Raw genomic sequence first — 16990 nt, 5'->3', positions numbered from 1 at the left:
TGTGTTGAGTGTGTGTGTGTGTGTGCACTAACATTTAAATTTTGTAAACAATTATTAGCAACTAATTAGAGTATGAAAAATGATTTAAAGGGTTGGCGCATGCCGTCTCATCTCATTTGTATTGAAGGAGAAAGTGCATTTGCCTGAGACGAAAACTATCACTTTTCTTTTTTCTCTTTAGATGAGATCCACGTGCCAAGCGAGCAGGTGACAACTATAAAACGAAATAAAAAAATAAACTCTCTAGAAAGGGTCACAATTACATTGGGTGGCTAATTAACCCTCTCTTGGAAAGTAAAAGTTCATAAAAGATTGTTAGAACAACTCAAGTTAATTGTGATTGACCCTTGAGAGAGAGATGAGAAATATTAAGCTAGAAGTTCGTTCAGTTAGTTGGAAGAGAAATGTTATTTACGCTTATTAATTAGTAATTATAAGTACTTATCAGATTCAAATTACTCAAAAAATGTGTTAATTCGCCTGAACTTCACTAAGAAAATGAAGTAAGTAAGTCGTCTCGCCGACTTGGGTATACCATACACCAGGTGAAACAAATATTTAAAATTTCGAAAACCAAATGTATGTCTATTAAATTGTTTTAACATGCCTCATACCATATGCTATCTCGCTCACTCTACAAACACACGAGCACTCTAGCGCCGCCACTAGCCAACGACCAATTCTGCCCTTATGGATCGCGTAGCAAAATACGTTCATACGTATACTTTGTATGTTTCTAGTCCGATTTTAATCAAATTTGGTAGTTTGATAGAAATAGATAAGATTTATTAGTTTGCCAAATTTGATCGCGATGGTCAAAAAATTGCAAGAGCCAATCGGTTTTTTCTAAATTATGGAGGCGGAAGTGGGCGTGGCAACATATTAAAATATATGTATTCTGCGCGCATACTAAGCCAATATACATACCAAATTTGGTAACTTTAGCTTTGTTAGTTTTCGAGAAAATCAGTTTTGTTTAATTTTCGGGGGCGGAAATTGGCGTGGCAAAATTTTAAAATAGTCAATATCTGCGCGTCTATTAAGCTAGCTTACGTACCAAATTTAATGTCGGTAGCTTTCATAGTTTTTAAGAAAATCAGAGTTATGTAAATTCCGGTGGCGGAAGGGGGCGTGGCAAAAATTTGAAACAAACTCGATAAGCGTACATACTACACGAGACTGCATACCATTTGGTGGCTCTAGCTCTTATAGTCTCCGAGATCTAGGTGTTCATACGGACGGACGGACGGACGGACGGACGGACGGACGGACGGACGGACGGACGGACGGACGGACGGACGGACGGACGGACAGACGGACATGGCTAGATCGACTCAGTTTTTGATCCTGATCAAGAATATATATACTTTGTGGGGTCGGAGATGCTTCCTTCTGCCTGTTACATACATTTTGGCGACTTTAATATACCATTTCACCCTATGGGTGTATGGTATAAAAAGCCATATAACATTTTGAGCATGAATAAAGAATTTATCTTGAGTTTTTTTTTTTTGATGATTTATAATTTTTATGTTTTAAATTTATTTATTGTTTTGATCAAATTACAATTCGCTATTGATTAAATAAATAAGAGTTAAATTGAACAATTTGTAGTTATTAAAATAAAACTAATAATATTTATTATCTCTTTTATATTTACATTTTTATACCCTTGCAGAGGGTATTATAAAATTGGTCAGATGTTTGTAACGCACAGAAGGTTTGGGGTTGGACCCCATAAAGTATATATATTCTTGATCAGCATGAGGAGCTGAGTCAATATAGCCATGTCCGTCTGTCCGTCAACTTCACGCCACCATCTTAAATAAAGTGTTAAATTGTCAGGATCGGACCACTATATCGTATAGTTATAGAAGAAACATAGATGAACAAATTGGAGTATCCCTATGAAATTTACTAATATGATAGTTTTGGATATAAAACATCAGATCCCGAAGTTTAAACCAGATCGGATAAATATAACACAAGTTACAGTCAATATAAATCGGTTCAAACTACTACGTGATCATCAAATCAACAGAGCACATGCATACACACACAAACAAATGTTATGTTGAATTGGCTTTTTTGCTTACCCAACTTGCAGATATTAATGACCTGTAGCCATTAAATAAAAATGGGTATATTAAAATCATCATAAATTTTTACCTACTCTACATTTAATTTGATAAATTTCCAGAGCTAAATCCGTAGAAATGTGTTAGTTTAAAAATATATTTTAAAGTTGAATTTCAAAGTTAAATGAGCTATTATTCTTATAAGTGTATATCTCCAAATATCCTAAACAAATTTTGACTATTTTAGAGAAACAAACATCTAAAAGATTTTAGATTTTAGACATCAAAGACATCTGTTTAAAGAAAGTGAGAGCATATATATATTTGTATTTAGAATAGAACGAAACTGGATAAATTTCCAATTCTAATTCTCAAGGTATTGGGTTCAATGTTGAAAACAGGAACATAAATGTGACTATTTTTCAGTGAAAGTTTTTCGACACATAATAATAAACACAACACATCATGACTTCCAGCAAAAATTGGCAAAAAGTTTAGTTCACGAGATATTAATGCAGATTAAAAGACATTATTATGAAAATTAAGACATGAATTTTTGAAAAACTTCAAAAACTTACTAGAGACTACTCGAGCTTTATGAAATTAAGGTTAATTTGAATTTTATGCTGGTTCAAAACTGAATTTAAAAGCATTAAAATAAGATATCACTTTCAAAAATCGGTTTAAATTTGGCAAAGTTACTGAGTCGCAAAATTAGAAAAAAATTTTTAGAATTATTCAATAAAATTTTTGTCAATTTAATTATTTTACTTAGAGCTGCAATTTAGTAAATAAATAAACATTAAATCAAGTTTTCAGGGAGTAAACAGCAGCTCATAGTATTTGGTAATCCTGTCTTATGACAGGATTATGGCTAATCCAGCACTGGCTGTAGTTAATTATGTTTTAATCGTTTGTCATTATATCATTCTGAATTGTAAGAAATATATACCCATATATGAACAAAGTTTTGGTTTAGTTTAATTAATTTAGTTAAGTAATTTTGCTAAACTTTAGAGTTTAATTCTTGAATCTTCTTATTCAAAATTCATATTTTAAGAGAATTTTTACAAATTAAAAGCATAATATTCAAGCCATAACTTTTTAAATAAATGGTTTAAACAGTTATAAACTCGTAAGCCATCTATTGAGGTACTTACTTAACTTTATTGAACAAGCAAATACAAAGAGTGAGTGTACTTGAATGGGATTAAAAACAGCTCTTAAACCACAACCGGTTGATGTGAGTACACATAAATATCACAGAGTATACTATGAGTACACTTGCACTTGGCTTTTGTTTTAATCTATTTTTTGGACAAATAAAGTAGATCTCGTTCATACATTATCATCATAATTGAACTAGATTTTTTGTTTTTGTTTTTTGTTGAGTACTCAACTCTTTGCCTTAGCGCAAATGCCAATTGTTTCATGTAATATGAGTAGCAAAACCTACTATAAACGAAGTAAAAGAAGTAAAAGCTTATTAAAGACATTAAAAAAGTGAAATTAAGGTAGTTTAGTTAGGTACCTTGGTTAAAGAAATGTACAGGAGCGGAGTGCGGTAAACAAGCCCTTAAAGGTTTCTTAAGAGAGAGATAGGGAGAGACAGAGTGTGAGGGAGAGAGAGAGAGAGAAGGTTACATTCACTTGAGGTCAAGAGATAATAAGAATAAAAGATCTCTTTTTCATATTGCATGTCCCTGACATACCTAATAGCTTTTGTTAGAATTTCATTTGTGTAAATTTGTTGCTATTCCGCTCCTGTTCAAAGAAAAACCTTTAACCATATGACCGCCTGGCATATATCACGTCCACATCGTGACCATATAAAGGTCAGTTTTGTCCAAGCTGGTTTTAAGAACCTAAATAATAACCTTAAACAACTTTCTCGCGAATGAAGTAAAAAAAATACAAACAACTTTTCGGTTTATACATTTTCTTTAATATTTGTCGTTCAACTAAAATTAAAATAAATAAATTAATAATAACTTAATTGGCAAATGTGGCAAATTCTTATGGACTAAAAACATTCTTTCCCCCGTTTATCCGAAATCAGCCAGTACATTTCGATGCCAAGGTGCACATTAGAGTTTTGGGGCAGAAGAGCAAACTCTTCGAACAGGTCATCTTGTGACCCTTCATTTGACCCTGGGCATTTTTATAGCATACAAAGTAGCTGCTTATTGATGTCTGATCGGGTATTTTGTCACCCTCTTTGCAATAGTATTTACGCTTCTTCACATTGCCAGAGGATGAAGATGATGAGGATGAAGAAGACGATGACAAAGGTGAACCATTGCCAATATTGCTAATGGGCGGCAAAATGGGTCGCATGGTTGTGGTTGTGATGTCGGGTAAATTCACCACATACGGGTCCATGGCATCCTGCTCGATATTCGGTTGGATCATACTCAAACTGGCCAGACTTGGCCCCACTGTGGGACTACTACTTTGGCCATATTGTTGCAATAGGGCGGCAATACTCTGAGCTTTCAGGGCCGCCTCTTGCCGCCGCTTGGCCTCACTCAACATCTTCAGAGTCTCCATTTGCAGACGTCTATTGGCATCGATGGAGTAGCCATTGAATATGGGCATATTTCCGCACTGGGCATATGTCTGGGCATCACATATGCGTGTCTGGCTATTGAATCCTGTATAGGGTGGACATGAATAGGACAAGACTTTGCCATCCTTTTTACTGCAGACAAAGTATCGTGTGCAATCTGTTTGATTGGGTTGTCGTACACCAGCTTGACAGGTGATTACCTCCACATTGCCTAGCTCCGACATGGCCGCTGATGACTTGGTCATCAGGGGTAAAATGGATTTTTGAAAGACATCGAGACTGATGAAATTGCCATTAAAATTGACCAGTTGACCACCACTACCACCACCACCGCCACTCTGACTGGGATACTTGAGTTTGTTATAGAGATTCATAGTGGGTTGCGGATTGCTGCTAAACATATTTAATTCCATATTACCAGCCGAATCGCTGTAGATGCTGCTACTTATCGTTGGTGTTGGCCTGGCCAAGTAAGGGGAAAGTGAATGAAACTGATGCTGCTGCTGCTGCTGCTGTTGATGATCCATATATGACGACGATGAGCTCGATGGAGGTGCTAATTGCTGACCCATGCCCAGAATATCTGAAGAACTGCTGCCGCCGTTGCTGCTGCTGTAGGTCAGTACGTGAGGCGATTGGTTTACATTCATATAGTTGGCCTTAATCATATCATCATTTCCCATTCCGGCAGCATCGAGAACTTCCATGCTTTCGATTTTCTGTGAATTGGGACGTATCTTCACTTGACCTGGTTCCAATTGACTAGGAAACATATCCATCATGGGCCTGGGCAGATTCAAATTAGTTTGATAGCTTTCAGTGGCCGATTGAAAGATGCGATTCACATTATGCTCATTGAGATGCGGACTAGGCGTATAATAAGTGGATACTGTCGCCGCTGAGGGTTGCTGTTCAAAGGGTCGCGGTGTGGTTAAAGTGAATTCCTGTTGGCCATAGGGTGAATCATACAGACTGGCCATGGTTGTCAATTGGGACAGAGTTGGCCTTGCCGTGGTCATGTAATCCGCAGTGGCATGTTTATCCAAACTGGGATACATGCCCAAACTATTGCCATAGGTATCCAACACCTCTTTCTCTCCCGAATTAGTGCTGGACAGATGAACTGGTATTACATTATTGTGTATAATGGTGGTACTTGGCTTACTACTATAGCCTCCATGGCCATGTTTCTTGTGTTGTGGCGGTGCATAACTCATGGGTGAAGGTGCATAATATTGTTGAAATGGATTTCCCCCATGAGGAGATATGAACACTGGCTGCAGAATGGGCTGGGCATAGGCGTAGCCCGGATTGGGCAAGACTTTGGGTACATTTTGGGCAGCTATCATCTGTTTGGAGAGCTCTAGAACGGTTTTTAAAGTATCTTCCGAGATTTTTGGTTCACTATGTTCGTTATATTCATGACTTTGACTTGTGTGATAAGAAGGCATGTTTTGTTCATTGCTCATTCCATAGGAGGATGGCCCCGGTGGAAGGGCAAACATTACAGAACCCTCGGGTCGATTCACTACAATCTGAGAATTGGCATATCCTGAACCGGAACTGGAAGTGCCATGCATGGAAAAGGGTAAAGTATTTGATAGCATTAGTTTTGTTTCCGGTTGCATGCGATTCTTGTTAAGATGCTCCTGTAGACTGGTCTTATTTGGCGAGGCTTCTGGCAGTTTTGTTGTCATTGTGGTGCTGCTGCTGCTGCTGCTGGTGGTTGTACTCTCCAATGGTTTTGGGGTAGTTCCATCATTTGTATCCCCGGCGTCTTTGTAGTTGCCTTCGGGTGTCAATTGATCAAAGTGATTTTTGATTTTGAAATGCGCCAAAAATGCATTCAATTGATCCGGCCGCATTTCCACTTCGGGCTTATCTGTCTTTTGATATTTTTGTTGTAGTCCATCAATAAGCTGGGATAATCTTTGCAAATGGGCCGTCAAATTGGGATCAATTGGTGATCCTGGCTTGGAGCTTTCACTTACACCCTGCACTTGTTTCAGTTCGGCTTTCAGTTTCTCCACTGCGGGATCACTTTCACGATTTTGTACTGGCAATGCACCATCCAATTCCACAAGTTCACCATCGCCACTCGAATCGAAATGATGATCCTCCTGAGAGGGTCGCCTATTCTGCTCTAAAATCTCTTGATCGTGTGATTCCTCACTACTTAGAGAAGCATCTAGCACTATTTTAACACTGTCATCATCCAAAAGTTGTTCATTTTGTTGAGCTAATGGCGCCATATCGTTCACAATCAATATATTTGCATCGGCCTGAGGGAATTCGGCGGATTTTGATGGATTTGCCAATTCGCTTGGTGTTATGCATTCCCAATCCTCGCCAGGCAATACACAGAGTCCCATTTTGTGCTCATAGACCAGACCTTCAGAGCATTTCGTAGGCACCCAGACATGAGAGTTGGATGCCAGTTCGCGACATTTATAGTAGGCATCGCAGCGGGTTTTGTGTTGTCGTGTCTTTTCAGGACAGGGCTTACCTTGAAAAATAAAATAGAAAAAAGCGAAACGTGAGCGGAAAATCATTTTCCCAAAAACAGATTTTCATTGTTTGCATGGCACTTTTCTTTTTTACCTTCCGAAAAGTAAAATAGACCCGTTAACAGATACGCATATATCACTAAAACACGCATTATATTTAGTTAATATCCTTTGGGTTAATCCTTTTATAATTTGTGTGGTCGTAATCCCTCGCGATATGTCACTTCCGCTGCGTACAAAGCCCGCGCCACGAATGACTGCACATTCAACACGGGTCCGACATTAAATTTTAATAATTTTCACTTTGGCTAGCTCTGCTTTGGGCCAAGTTCCATCGAGTTGTTGGTTCTCACCTACATAGAAGAAGAGAAATGGCTGCAAGACCAAAAAAAAGTCTCCGGCCAATATGTGTGAAATTTCAAGAAGCCAACAACTGCGCGACTCTCTCAATAAAATGTAGAGCGAACGGAACTGAACTGAGCTTCTCGTGGATTTGGGGTGTATGTATATTAATTGTTTAAATAAATAACATTTCCTACTACACAAACAGGTTGGAAATGCGTAAAATGATTGCAAGCAATTTCACTTTTTATGTCATTATCATACAAATTATTGCTCATATCTCATAAAGTTTTATACTACAAAATGTTATGAAATCGAAAAGGTTTTCGTTGATTTACTTTATTCTATACCAACATAACTTCAGAAAATTCAAATTCAATTATAGAACGCATTTATTTTTAATTGGCTTCTCTTAAGAATAGTAGTTTAAAATCGAAGAACTTTCTTAAAATAATTAAAATGTTGCACAATTTTGCTGTATTTTTAAAACTTAGTTACACATTAATTTATTGGGTGTGGTTTTTAACGAACTTTCTAAAAATTATTTAAATTATCAATTAAAACGTCATTATACGTTAATTTGTTTGTTAGGTTCTATTTTGAAAATTTAAAACTTAACGGGTTTTTGGTATTTTTAGTACTGCTGCATGATACCCCTATTTTCAGATTTACAAGCAATTGCTTATCGATAAGTCTGCCACTATTTCCAATTTAAATAATAGTGGGCTAATTTTCTAAAACATAAGTTTTTATTAGTTCAATTTCCATCCCGATTAGGAAATTTTTTTGATTTGCTTAAAACATTAGAGTTCTACCTAATTGCATTGGAGTTTTTGTTTTGGTTTCTTACAAATCACAATTGACATAAATGCAATTTATTTAAATAAGAATATATTTTTATATTTTTAATAAATTTTCACCTTTTATTGGTTCCAAACCAAGACTGGCACAAAAAATGTTGATTGGGCTATCTCGATTTGGTGAAAGAAAAACTTATCGAATAATTATATGGTCACTCTAAAACCAAATAAATTGCAATTAATGGAATTTGTTTCGTTTTTCGTGGTTTTAGTTTGTCATTAGTTAATTGTTAATATAAAAATATTAATAACATATTGAGTTCGGTGATTTTGTTGCATGTAATATCGTGATTGGAAAACCCGATACATCGAAAATCGGGGAAAAGGAAACATCGATGTTGCTTCCAGCACTAAGTCAAGCCCAAGTAGCAGTAACAAAAACAAATAAACAATTAAAATAGCAAACAAATCTATTGTTAAATTGGTAAATTTCAAATCCAAGTGTATTATGAAATAAGTGTAAATACTGTGTATAATGTGAATATTATGGTAAAGAGCAAGGAATTTCATCAACACACCAACACGCACGCACCAACACACACACAGACTCGAAAAAAAAACAAAACACACACACGCATATCGAATTATAGCAGGTAGAAGCGAAAGGAATAGTGAAAACGAAGAAGAACAAGGAAGAGAAGGAGGATATAATACTATATAAACTTAAAGTGCGACACCTGGGAAACTAAATAACAGAGAATTGTTTGCGGGCATGCAAAAAAAAATTAAAAAGAAGCACCTACTAAGTGCATTGGAATTTGTGTTGTGTTGTAGAGAGGGCCAAGTTGGTTAGAATGAAAGAGAAAGAAAACGTTAGTGCTCCCCCTCCAACTACCACCACACAGTCAGAGTTGTCTTTTGCCGCGACCTTTGCCTCAATTACAAACCAAATGAAGTGACACATATACAATTGTGGTATAGTATGATGATGGGTCAGGGGGTTAGCGAGGAGAGTGAGAGTTAGTACGTGTCTATATAGGTATATTTTTGTTTTTTAGCTACATTTCATATGTACATATCGAAGTAGGACTAGTTCTTCAGGTGACTCGACCAGTCGTACTTCCCCGTCACCCACTCCTGCCCCTCACTCACTGTCCACCTAGCCCAGCCGACAGCTGTTGTCTATCCACGTCTCGCCTCGCTGATTACATTCTGCGTTTGTTTCTTTTTTTTTGTGCTTTCCTCTGATAAGGTTCACTTTCCTCTATTCACCCTCGTTCTCTTTGTTGCAATGGTCATATACAGCCATACATATATATTCATTGTTTCCCTTGCTGATAATATAAGCATTTATTAATTGCTTTCTATAGATAAAGGTCATAAGCTAAAATAAAACATCATAACAAAGTAAAAGCAAGGAAATATAAACCAAAACAAAATAGCAAAATTAACTATTTTTTTGAACATTTTATTAACGAATTTCATTTCATTGTGTATCAAGCTGAATTCATGATATTCTTTGTCATTCTTAGCCATGGCAATACATGGATGTGACAATACAGTGAAATATCCTGTGGGCGAACAGTCACGGTTCCAGTTTTGTCCGCCTGAGGTGCTTTTCTGTAGCCAAAGCTCGGGGGAGAATTGCAAGATTGATATAGTTTACCCTTAAATTGCTAAAATTTCGATATCCAAGACAATTTACCAACCTTAAGTAATCGATTTCACCACAAAAATCGACGAAAACGTCCGACATTAGGTCTTCATTTAAAAGTCATTAATTATATTGATTCTCGGAATTATAATGATATGCCAACTATATTCATTCTCCTTAAAATAGTTCCCATAATCTATCCCGAAAATAAATTAAATGCATAATATTTTTAGTTCCAATCATGTTCATTAGCAGAAATCAAACAGGACCGGACTTATAGACATATTTATAAATTTTTTGAAAATGTAAATAAAGTGTGGTCTGTTTCTTGTGGGGCTCGACCTATAATCAAGGGGTCGATTTAGTCAATTTTTACAAAATCGGTTAAATATAAATCTCCTTTTTTTTTCTATACTACATATCAATCTACGTTTATATTTTCTATGCTTTATATAAGCTGTTTTAGAAAAATGTAATAAGATTGCATGACATATCGAAATTAGTCCGATCCCCTGGCATAAAACATGCAATTGTTTGACTAAAAATGTTCAATATATCAACTAATTATTTCCCATATATACTGTAAACCCTTGTTTCATAGTATATAGTAGATGAAAAAAGAGAAGAAATGTTCTATTTAATTCCACAATTTAGTTGATTGTATTAAATTTAATTGTTAAGTGACTTTATATGTATAGAATTCTAAACTTATTTCAGAATACTATTAAAATAAAAGACACAAAAGAAAATATAACCGCAACCTATCAAAATCACCTCGAGTTTTTATTTGAATCTAATCACAGTTGTCGACGTGGTCAAAATGAATCAATAATACAAATTTTGCACTTACCCAACAAAGTCTTGGCCATACCCCAACCCCAGCCCCAACCCGACCGTAGGCCTACGTAACAATCCACAATTCACGTGCAAATAATATAAAATAATAGTAGAAAAAATCAATTTCGAACAATTGCAAACTAAAATTTAAACAATTGAAGAAGAAATCGTATTGGCATTCAATTTACAAAATATTTATATGTGTACATATTGCAATAGTCATTCAACATTTGATATTGTATGTAGGGTAATATACTATATAGTATTACTGATGAGTCAGTCAGTCGCATTTTGCCGGCGATTATTATTATACAATCAATGGGTTGTAACTGTCTGTGTGTGTGTGTGCTATCGAAAAAAATAAAATGAAATTATATACTCAGCACAATCGCCGAAAATATGTGTGGAAAATTATTAAGTTCAAAGCAAAGAAGAAAACGAAAGAGCTATTTATTTGAGTTTTTGGTTGACAAAAATTACTAATAAGAATGATACATAAAGCAAATGAATAGTACATAAATCTTAATGACCTTAGAGAACTTTATACAAATGAAATGTTATTATTTGCTATGTACAGTCAATGCTCTTGTGAGCGGATACCCACTTTCATTGTACTAGTAAAATATATCTTATCTATTTACACAAATTGTTATTTTTTGTTTATAGATTAGAATACTTACATTTCGCATATGCAGCTAGTAATTACTATTATATTATTTCAAATTGTTTATTTTCAATCCATTCGAAAAGCAGTAATCAGCAAATATAGGAATATAATACAACCAATGGCTTAAGCATACTCTCTCGATTGAATCCTGTACAAATTTATGAGCACCTGTGCCTGGCTCCATTCATGTCGCTGTCATACCATATCTTGCCATTAGATCCCATAAATAATTATTGGGCTTTGGTCTGTACTTTGCGCAGATCAATTTTTTTTTTCTCAAAAGTAGATTTGTGGTTAAATTTTTAATCAATTATAGCCATGTTTTTGAGATTCTACAGCAATCGAAATAATATTTTCTCTTAGTTAATTGAGTTTTCAGAGAGATGTCTTTTCTTTAACAAACATAATGCATATTCTGAAGCTTGAGCTTGAGAGGATATTAAAAAAACAATTCGTTTGGCATTTTCCTTACTTTTTTTTTAATTTTTTAAACGAATTTGTAGACTTTTGTTAAGCTATGTTTTATGTTTTTTTTTTAATAACTTTTATAGTTTAAATTTTCAAACTGTCTAATAAAGTTATCTACGGATGACCAATATTGGAGTCGTTTTTACATTTATGTCATCTACTGTACTTCTTTAGTAAATATATTATAAAAAATCGTTTTCTTTATCATGTAAAATGTAAATTATTTTATATTTTTAAAAAAAGCCAAGCTTAGATTAAACATTACAAGGGCGAACTCATGGACAGGAAACGCGTGCCAAGCTCCAATAATTTCTAAAGTCGATATACTTTAATTAGGCTTAACAGAGTCTTAATACTAAAAAATATAAGAATTATTACGAGAATAATGCTTCATGTTTAACGAGTCCAATAAATTCTTCTACTAAACTTTTATTTTCCTTGACGATACGAAATTCTAGTAACTTATGAATCCCTCGTTTGTTGTTAGATTTAACTAGCCGCGTTCTCTCTTGATGGTCGGTTGGTGCTTTCTGTTTTATTTTTTGCCATGACTATCTTATCGTAGTTTAACTTTTGATAAGATTTATTATTCTTCTTCTAAATTAACTCATTTGACTTCTTTGTAATTACATTTCAGTAGTATTCACACAACAAAATATTGGAGAGCAGCTGCAAAGGAGGAATATAACAAAAAATATAAAAAGTGGAGTATATAGAGACAGAAAACAGGAAAGGACACGGCCAGGGGTCAAGAGGGGACCGATATATAGAAGCGTTTAAATGGCCGATGGAAATGGGCTGCCAGCAGGTGCAGCTTCCGGTGGCATTGATGCCTCCGGACAAACAGTAATTCGTGCCGCTGCCGATAGTAGTACGAACACGACGACAACAGCAAATGCTGGAGCTGGAGCAGCAGGCGTGGCCAGCGGCAGCACCAGCAGCGGGAATGGGAGTGGCAATCAAGGATATCATCAATTAAGCGTGACAAGTGAGTTAATGGTGTAATTTACGAATTTTGCCCACTCATCATAATCGTTTATTTTACTTTCAGTTGAGGAGGCATCACTACGTAATAATGGATTTCTGAAACCAAATCCATATGTGGAATTGTTGATCGATAGCAAGAGTAAACGTAAAACGGATTTGGTCAAGAATAGTTATTTACCCAAATGGAATGAAGAGTTCACTGTTCTGGTAAGTGTGTGAGATTTTATCCCTTAATCTCTGATCTGGTCAAATCTTCATTTCTGTTGCCCACAGATCACTCCCAACTCGACGCTTCATTTCAAAGTGCTCGATCATTCAAGTTTTCGCAAAGATGCCATGCTGGGTGAACGAATTATTCATTTGGCTCACATTCTACAGCATTATAATGGACGTTGTGAGTTCTTAGAGCTGACAATTGACCTCTTTGTGACCTCCAAGTCCCAGGATAATAGACAAACGAAAAGTGGCGAACTTGTCGCCATCCTGAATGGTCTAAAGCTGGATATGAGCAAGGTGCAGATACAGCCGCAACAACAGAATGGCAATGCCATTCAAGCAGTGAATCCTGTTATAAGTGATGCAGCAGCCGCTGGGCGTAGTTGTATGATATCCGGCGGCGTTAGGGCCAGAATGCGTTTGCGTTCCAATAGCAATAGAGAAGGCGAGATGCCAGCCGCAACGAATCGTTCACCGGTGCCCAATGGAACAGTCGATGCACGACGAAGTGGAGCGGCGCCCATTTGGGAACAGCAACAGCAGCAGCCGTCCTTGAGAATGGTTAATGGCAGTGGGACAGCAACTGCTTCGTATCCCCAACAGCAGCCACCGTTGCCGGCACCAATTCAGGCCAATCACAATGGCAGACCTCCTTTGACCCAGATGTATGCCAATGGAGTTGGCCAAACGGCGGATAATGTGACACCAGCTGCCGTTTATATGCCCACTGTGATGACAGCAGGAGTTGGAGGAGGAGGAGTGGCCATGGGAATGGGCGAGGCACAACCCGGTGGAGCTGTGCTCCCAGTAAGTCAAACCTCGGATCCTCAGCTGCAACCACAACCAGCCGATGATGAGCCTCTACCTGCTGGCTGGGAGATACGATTGGATCAATATGGGCGACGTTACTATGTGGATCATAATACAAGATCCACTTACTGGGAGAAACCGACACCCCTGCCACCAGGCTGGGAAATACGTAAAGATGGACGCGGCCGGGTCTACTATGTGGATCACAATACAAGGAAAACCACTTGGCAGAGGCCCAACAGCGAACGACTAATGCACTTCCAGCATTGGCAGGGTCAGCGGGCTCATGTTGTGGCCCAGGGCAATCAGCGGTTCCTGTACTCGCAGCAACAGCAACAACCCACTGCAGTCACCGCCCAGGTGACACAGGACGATGAAGATGCTTTGGGCGCTCTGCCCGATGGCTGGGAGAAGAAAGTGCAATCGGACAATCGAGTGTATTTCGTGAATCATAAAAATCGAACCACTCAATGGGAGGATCCCCGCACCCAGGGACAAGAGGTGAGCCTCATTAATGAGGGACCATTGCCGCCTGGCTGGGAGATTCGTTATACCGCTGCCGGTGAACGTTTCTTTGTGGATCACAATACTAGACGCACTACATTCGATGATCCCCGTCCAGGAGCACCCAAAGGGGCCAAGGGTGTGTATGGTGTGCCGCGCGCTTATGAGAGAAGTTTCCGTTGGAAACTCTCGCAATTCCGTTACCTGTGCCAGAGCAATGCATTGCCATCGCATATCAAGATCACTGTGACACGTCAAACGCTCTTTGAGGATTCCTATCACCAGATCATGCGGCTGCCGGCCTACGAGCTGCGGCGTCGCCTGTACATTATTTTCCGTGGAGAAGAAGGTCTGGATTATGGCGGTGTTTCCAGGGAATGGTTCTTTTTACTCTCCCACGAGGTCCTCAATCCCATGTATTGCCTCTTTGAGTATGCCAATAAGAATAATTATAGCTTGCAAATCAATCCCGCCTCCTATGTGAATCCGGATCATTTGCAATACTTTAAATTTATTGGTCGATTCATTGCCATGGCCCTGTATCATGGCCGATTTATCTATAGCGGCTTTACCATGCCATTCTACAAACGAATGCTGAACAAAAAACTAACCATCAAAGACATCGAAACAATTGATCCGGAATTCTATAACTCCCTAATCTGGGTTAAGGACAACAACATCGACGAGTGTGGCCTCGAGTTGTGGTTCAGTGTCGATTTCGAAGTGTTGGGACAAATCATCCATCACGAACTTAAGGAGAATGGCGAAAAGGAACGTGTTACGGAGGAGAACAAAGAGGAATATATAACATTAATGACCGAATGGCGAATGACACGGTAAACCAAATGGAAAACTATTATCCTCTTTGATTTTTTATTACATTTATCTTCTTTCTTTTGTTGAAATCCTCAGAGGCATTGAACAGCAGACGAAAACCTTTTTGGAGGGTTTCAATGAAGTCGTACCCCTCGAGTGGCTCAAGTACTTTGATGAACGTGAATTGGAGTTGATTCTTTGTGGAATGCAGGATGTGGATGTTGAAGATTGGCAACGTAATACCATCTACAGACACTACAATCGCAACTCCAAGCAGGTTGTTTGGTTCTGGCAGGTAATACACTCTTTTTAAACTTAATTAGTAGTGGATCTCAATTTGTATGATTTTTTATTTAAGTTTGTGCGCGAAACGGACAATGAGAAGCGGGCACGACTTTTGCAATTTGTGACTGGCACTTGTCGTGTTCCTGTTGGCGGTTTTGCCGAACTGATGGGTTCGAATGGTCCGCAACGGTTTTGCATTGAAAAGGTGGGCAAAGAGACATGGTTACCGCGCTCGCATACATGTTTCAATCGCTTGGACTTACCGCCATATAAGAGCTATGATCAGCTGGTGGAAAAATTGACATTTGCCATTGAGGAGACTGAGGGATTCTGCCAAGAATGAGTGGCAGTCGATTTGTGGTCGGTTTGTTGATTAATGTTTAATTCCAATTGATAACGTACGCCCCCCATTCCCGTCCTGTACCGTCCCGTCGCCCTACCCACTCCCCCACTCCCATTGTCGTCGTTGTCGTTCATGTTACTGTTATTCAATTATTACATATGTATTACTTATGTATTCCTATGTTCGCTACCACCTAAACAAAAGAACTATATATAGTATGAGAATTGTATACATTATCTTTCGGTTAAATTATCCTACTGTATCCCAAAATCATATTTGCTGCTGCTACTTGGCGTTCAACGATTTCTTACAAAAAAAAAACTCGGGTTTGGTTTTTTTTCTCTTTTTTTATAAATCATATTCAACAGAAAGGAAAAGGAAACAAATTTTATTGTATATAATTGAAATTGTTACAAAAAGGAAAATCACATTTTTTTCTATTTGATAGCCTGCAACTAATAATTCTAAACTCGAAAAGTAAAACTGTTTTAAACTGTTCAAGAAGTTATAGAAACTATATATTTTAAATATATTTAGAACAAATACACCCACACAAAGACACAAAAACACTTACAAAATATCGTGAAAACTTGATACACCGCAAAAATACACACAAAAACAATATATATATATATATATAAAATACAAAAAAAACAAAATATATATATTAGATTTTAAACAAAAGTAAAATGGAAAAACGAAAACGAAGCAAGGCACGCAAACAATACACTTACATAAATCAATAATAATTAATTCAATATAGCAATAATTGTTGTTACACAAAAGCAAAAAAAAACAAAAAAAAAGTAAAACGATATAAGCAAAAACAATTGTAGAGATCGAGATTATGGCAATTCGCGTAACTATATAATATATAACTCGTAACTAAAGGCAATTTTGAGTAACGAAAAAGTTGTGTAAAGAGCAGATAAGTGGCATATGCGTATATAGAGTTGGTTATACGATTATATATAAATATATACATATATATACATGTATGTATATATAGATTTTATTTAGTTTAATGCAATGTGTAATGTATTATAATAAAATAAATGCAAAAATTATTTAGTGATATGCAAGAATTTGAAATTAATTCTTTTAGAT

General features: G+C 37.0%; 2 protein-coding genes across 3 annotated transcripts; one reads left to right on the top strand and one right to left on the bottom strand.

Moving 5' to 3' along the window:
• Positions 1-4091: 4091 nt before the first annotated feature.
• On the bottom strand, positions 4092-7306 carry LOC6642502. Its single transcript, XM_002064707.2, has 2 exons — positions 7249-7306; positions 4092-7153 (listed from the first exon to the last, which is right to left on the bottom strand). The coding sequence occupies exons 1-2, from the start codon at positions 7304-7306 to the stop codon at positions 4134-4136; spliced, it is 3078 nt and encodes a 1025-aa protein (XP_002064743.1). The 3' UTR covers positions 4092-4133.
• A 1227-nt stretch (positions 7307-8533) lies between these two features.
• LOC6642501 (E3 ubiquitin-protein ligase Su(dx)) lies at positions 8534-16112 on the top strand. 2 transcript variants are annotated; one of them, XM_002064706.4, is made up of 6 exons: positions 8534-8780; positions 12563-12910; positions 12974-13116; positions 13183-15275; positions 15352-15550; positions 15614-16112. In XM_002064706.4, the coding sequence occupies exons 2-6, from the start codon at positions 12703-12705 to the stop codon at positions 15881-15883; spliced, it is 2913 nt and encodes a 970-aa protein (XP_002064742.1). In that variant the 5' UTR covers positions 8534-8780; positions 12563-12702; the 3' UTR covers positions 15884-16112. The 2 variants fall into 2 exon arrangements, with proteins under 2 accessions (XP_002064742.1, XP_023031360.1); XM_023175592.2 differs by having other exon boundaries at positions 12560-12910.
• Positions 16113-16990: the final 878 nt, after the last annotated feature.

This window comes from Drosophila willistoni (genome assembly GCF_018902025.1).
Source record: "Drosophila willistoni isolate 14030-0811.24 chromosome 2R unlocalized genomic scaffold, UCI_dwil_1.1 Seg167, whole genome shotgun sequence".
In the NCBI taxonomy this organism is placed as follows: Eukaryota; Metazoa; Arthropoda; class Insecta; order Diptera; family Drosophilidae; genus Drosophila; species Drosophila willistoni.
The sequence above is the reverse complement of the archived record's forward strand: the minus strand, read 5'-3'. Positions and strand labels throughout refer to the sequence as shown.

Bases quoted from the DNA above. Each gene is read 5' to 3' on its own strand.
- LOC6642501 (XM_002064706.4), top strand. From the start codon at position 12,703: ATGGCCGATGGAAATGGGCTGCCAGCAGGTGCAGCTTCCGGTGGCATT. The intron at 12,911-12,973 runs GTGAGTTAATGG...TTTTACTTTCAG, and splicing joins TCATCAATTAAGCGTGACAA to TTGAGGAGGCATCACTACGT. The intron at 15,276-15,351 runs GTAAACCAAATG...TGAAATCCTCAG, and splicing joins ACCGAATGGCGAATGACACG to AGGCATTGAACAGCAGACGA.
- LOC6642502 (XM_002064707.2), bottom strand. From the start codon at position 7,306: ATGCGTGTTTTAGTGATATATGCGTATCTGTTAACGGGTCTATTTTAC. The intron at 7,154-7,248 runs GTAAAAAAGAAA...TTATTTTTCAAG, and splicing joins TCTATTTTACTTTTCGGAAG to GTAAGCCCTGTCCTGAAAAG.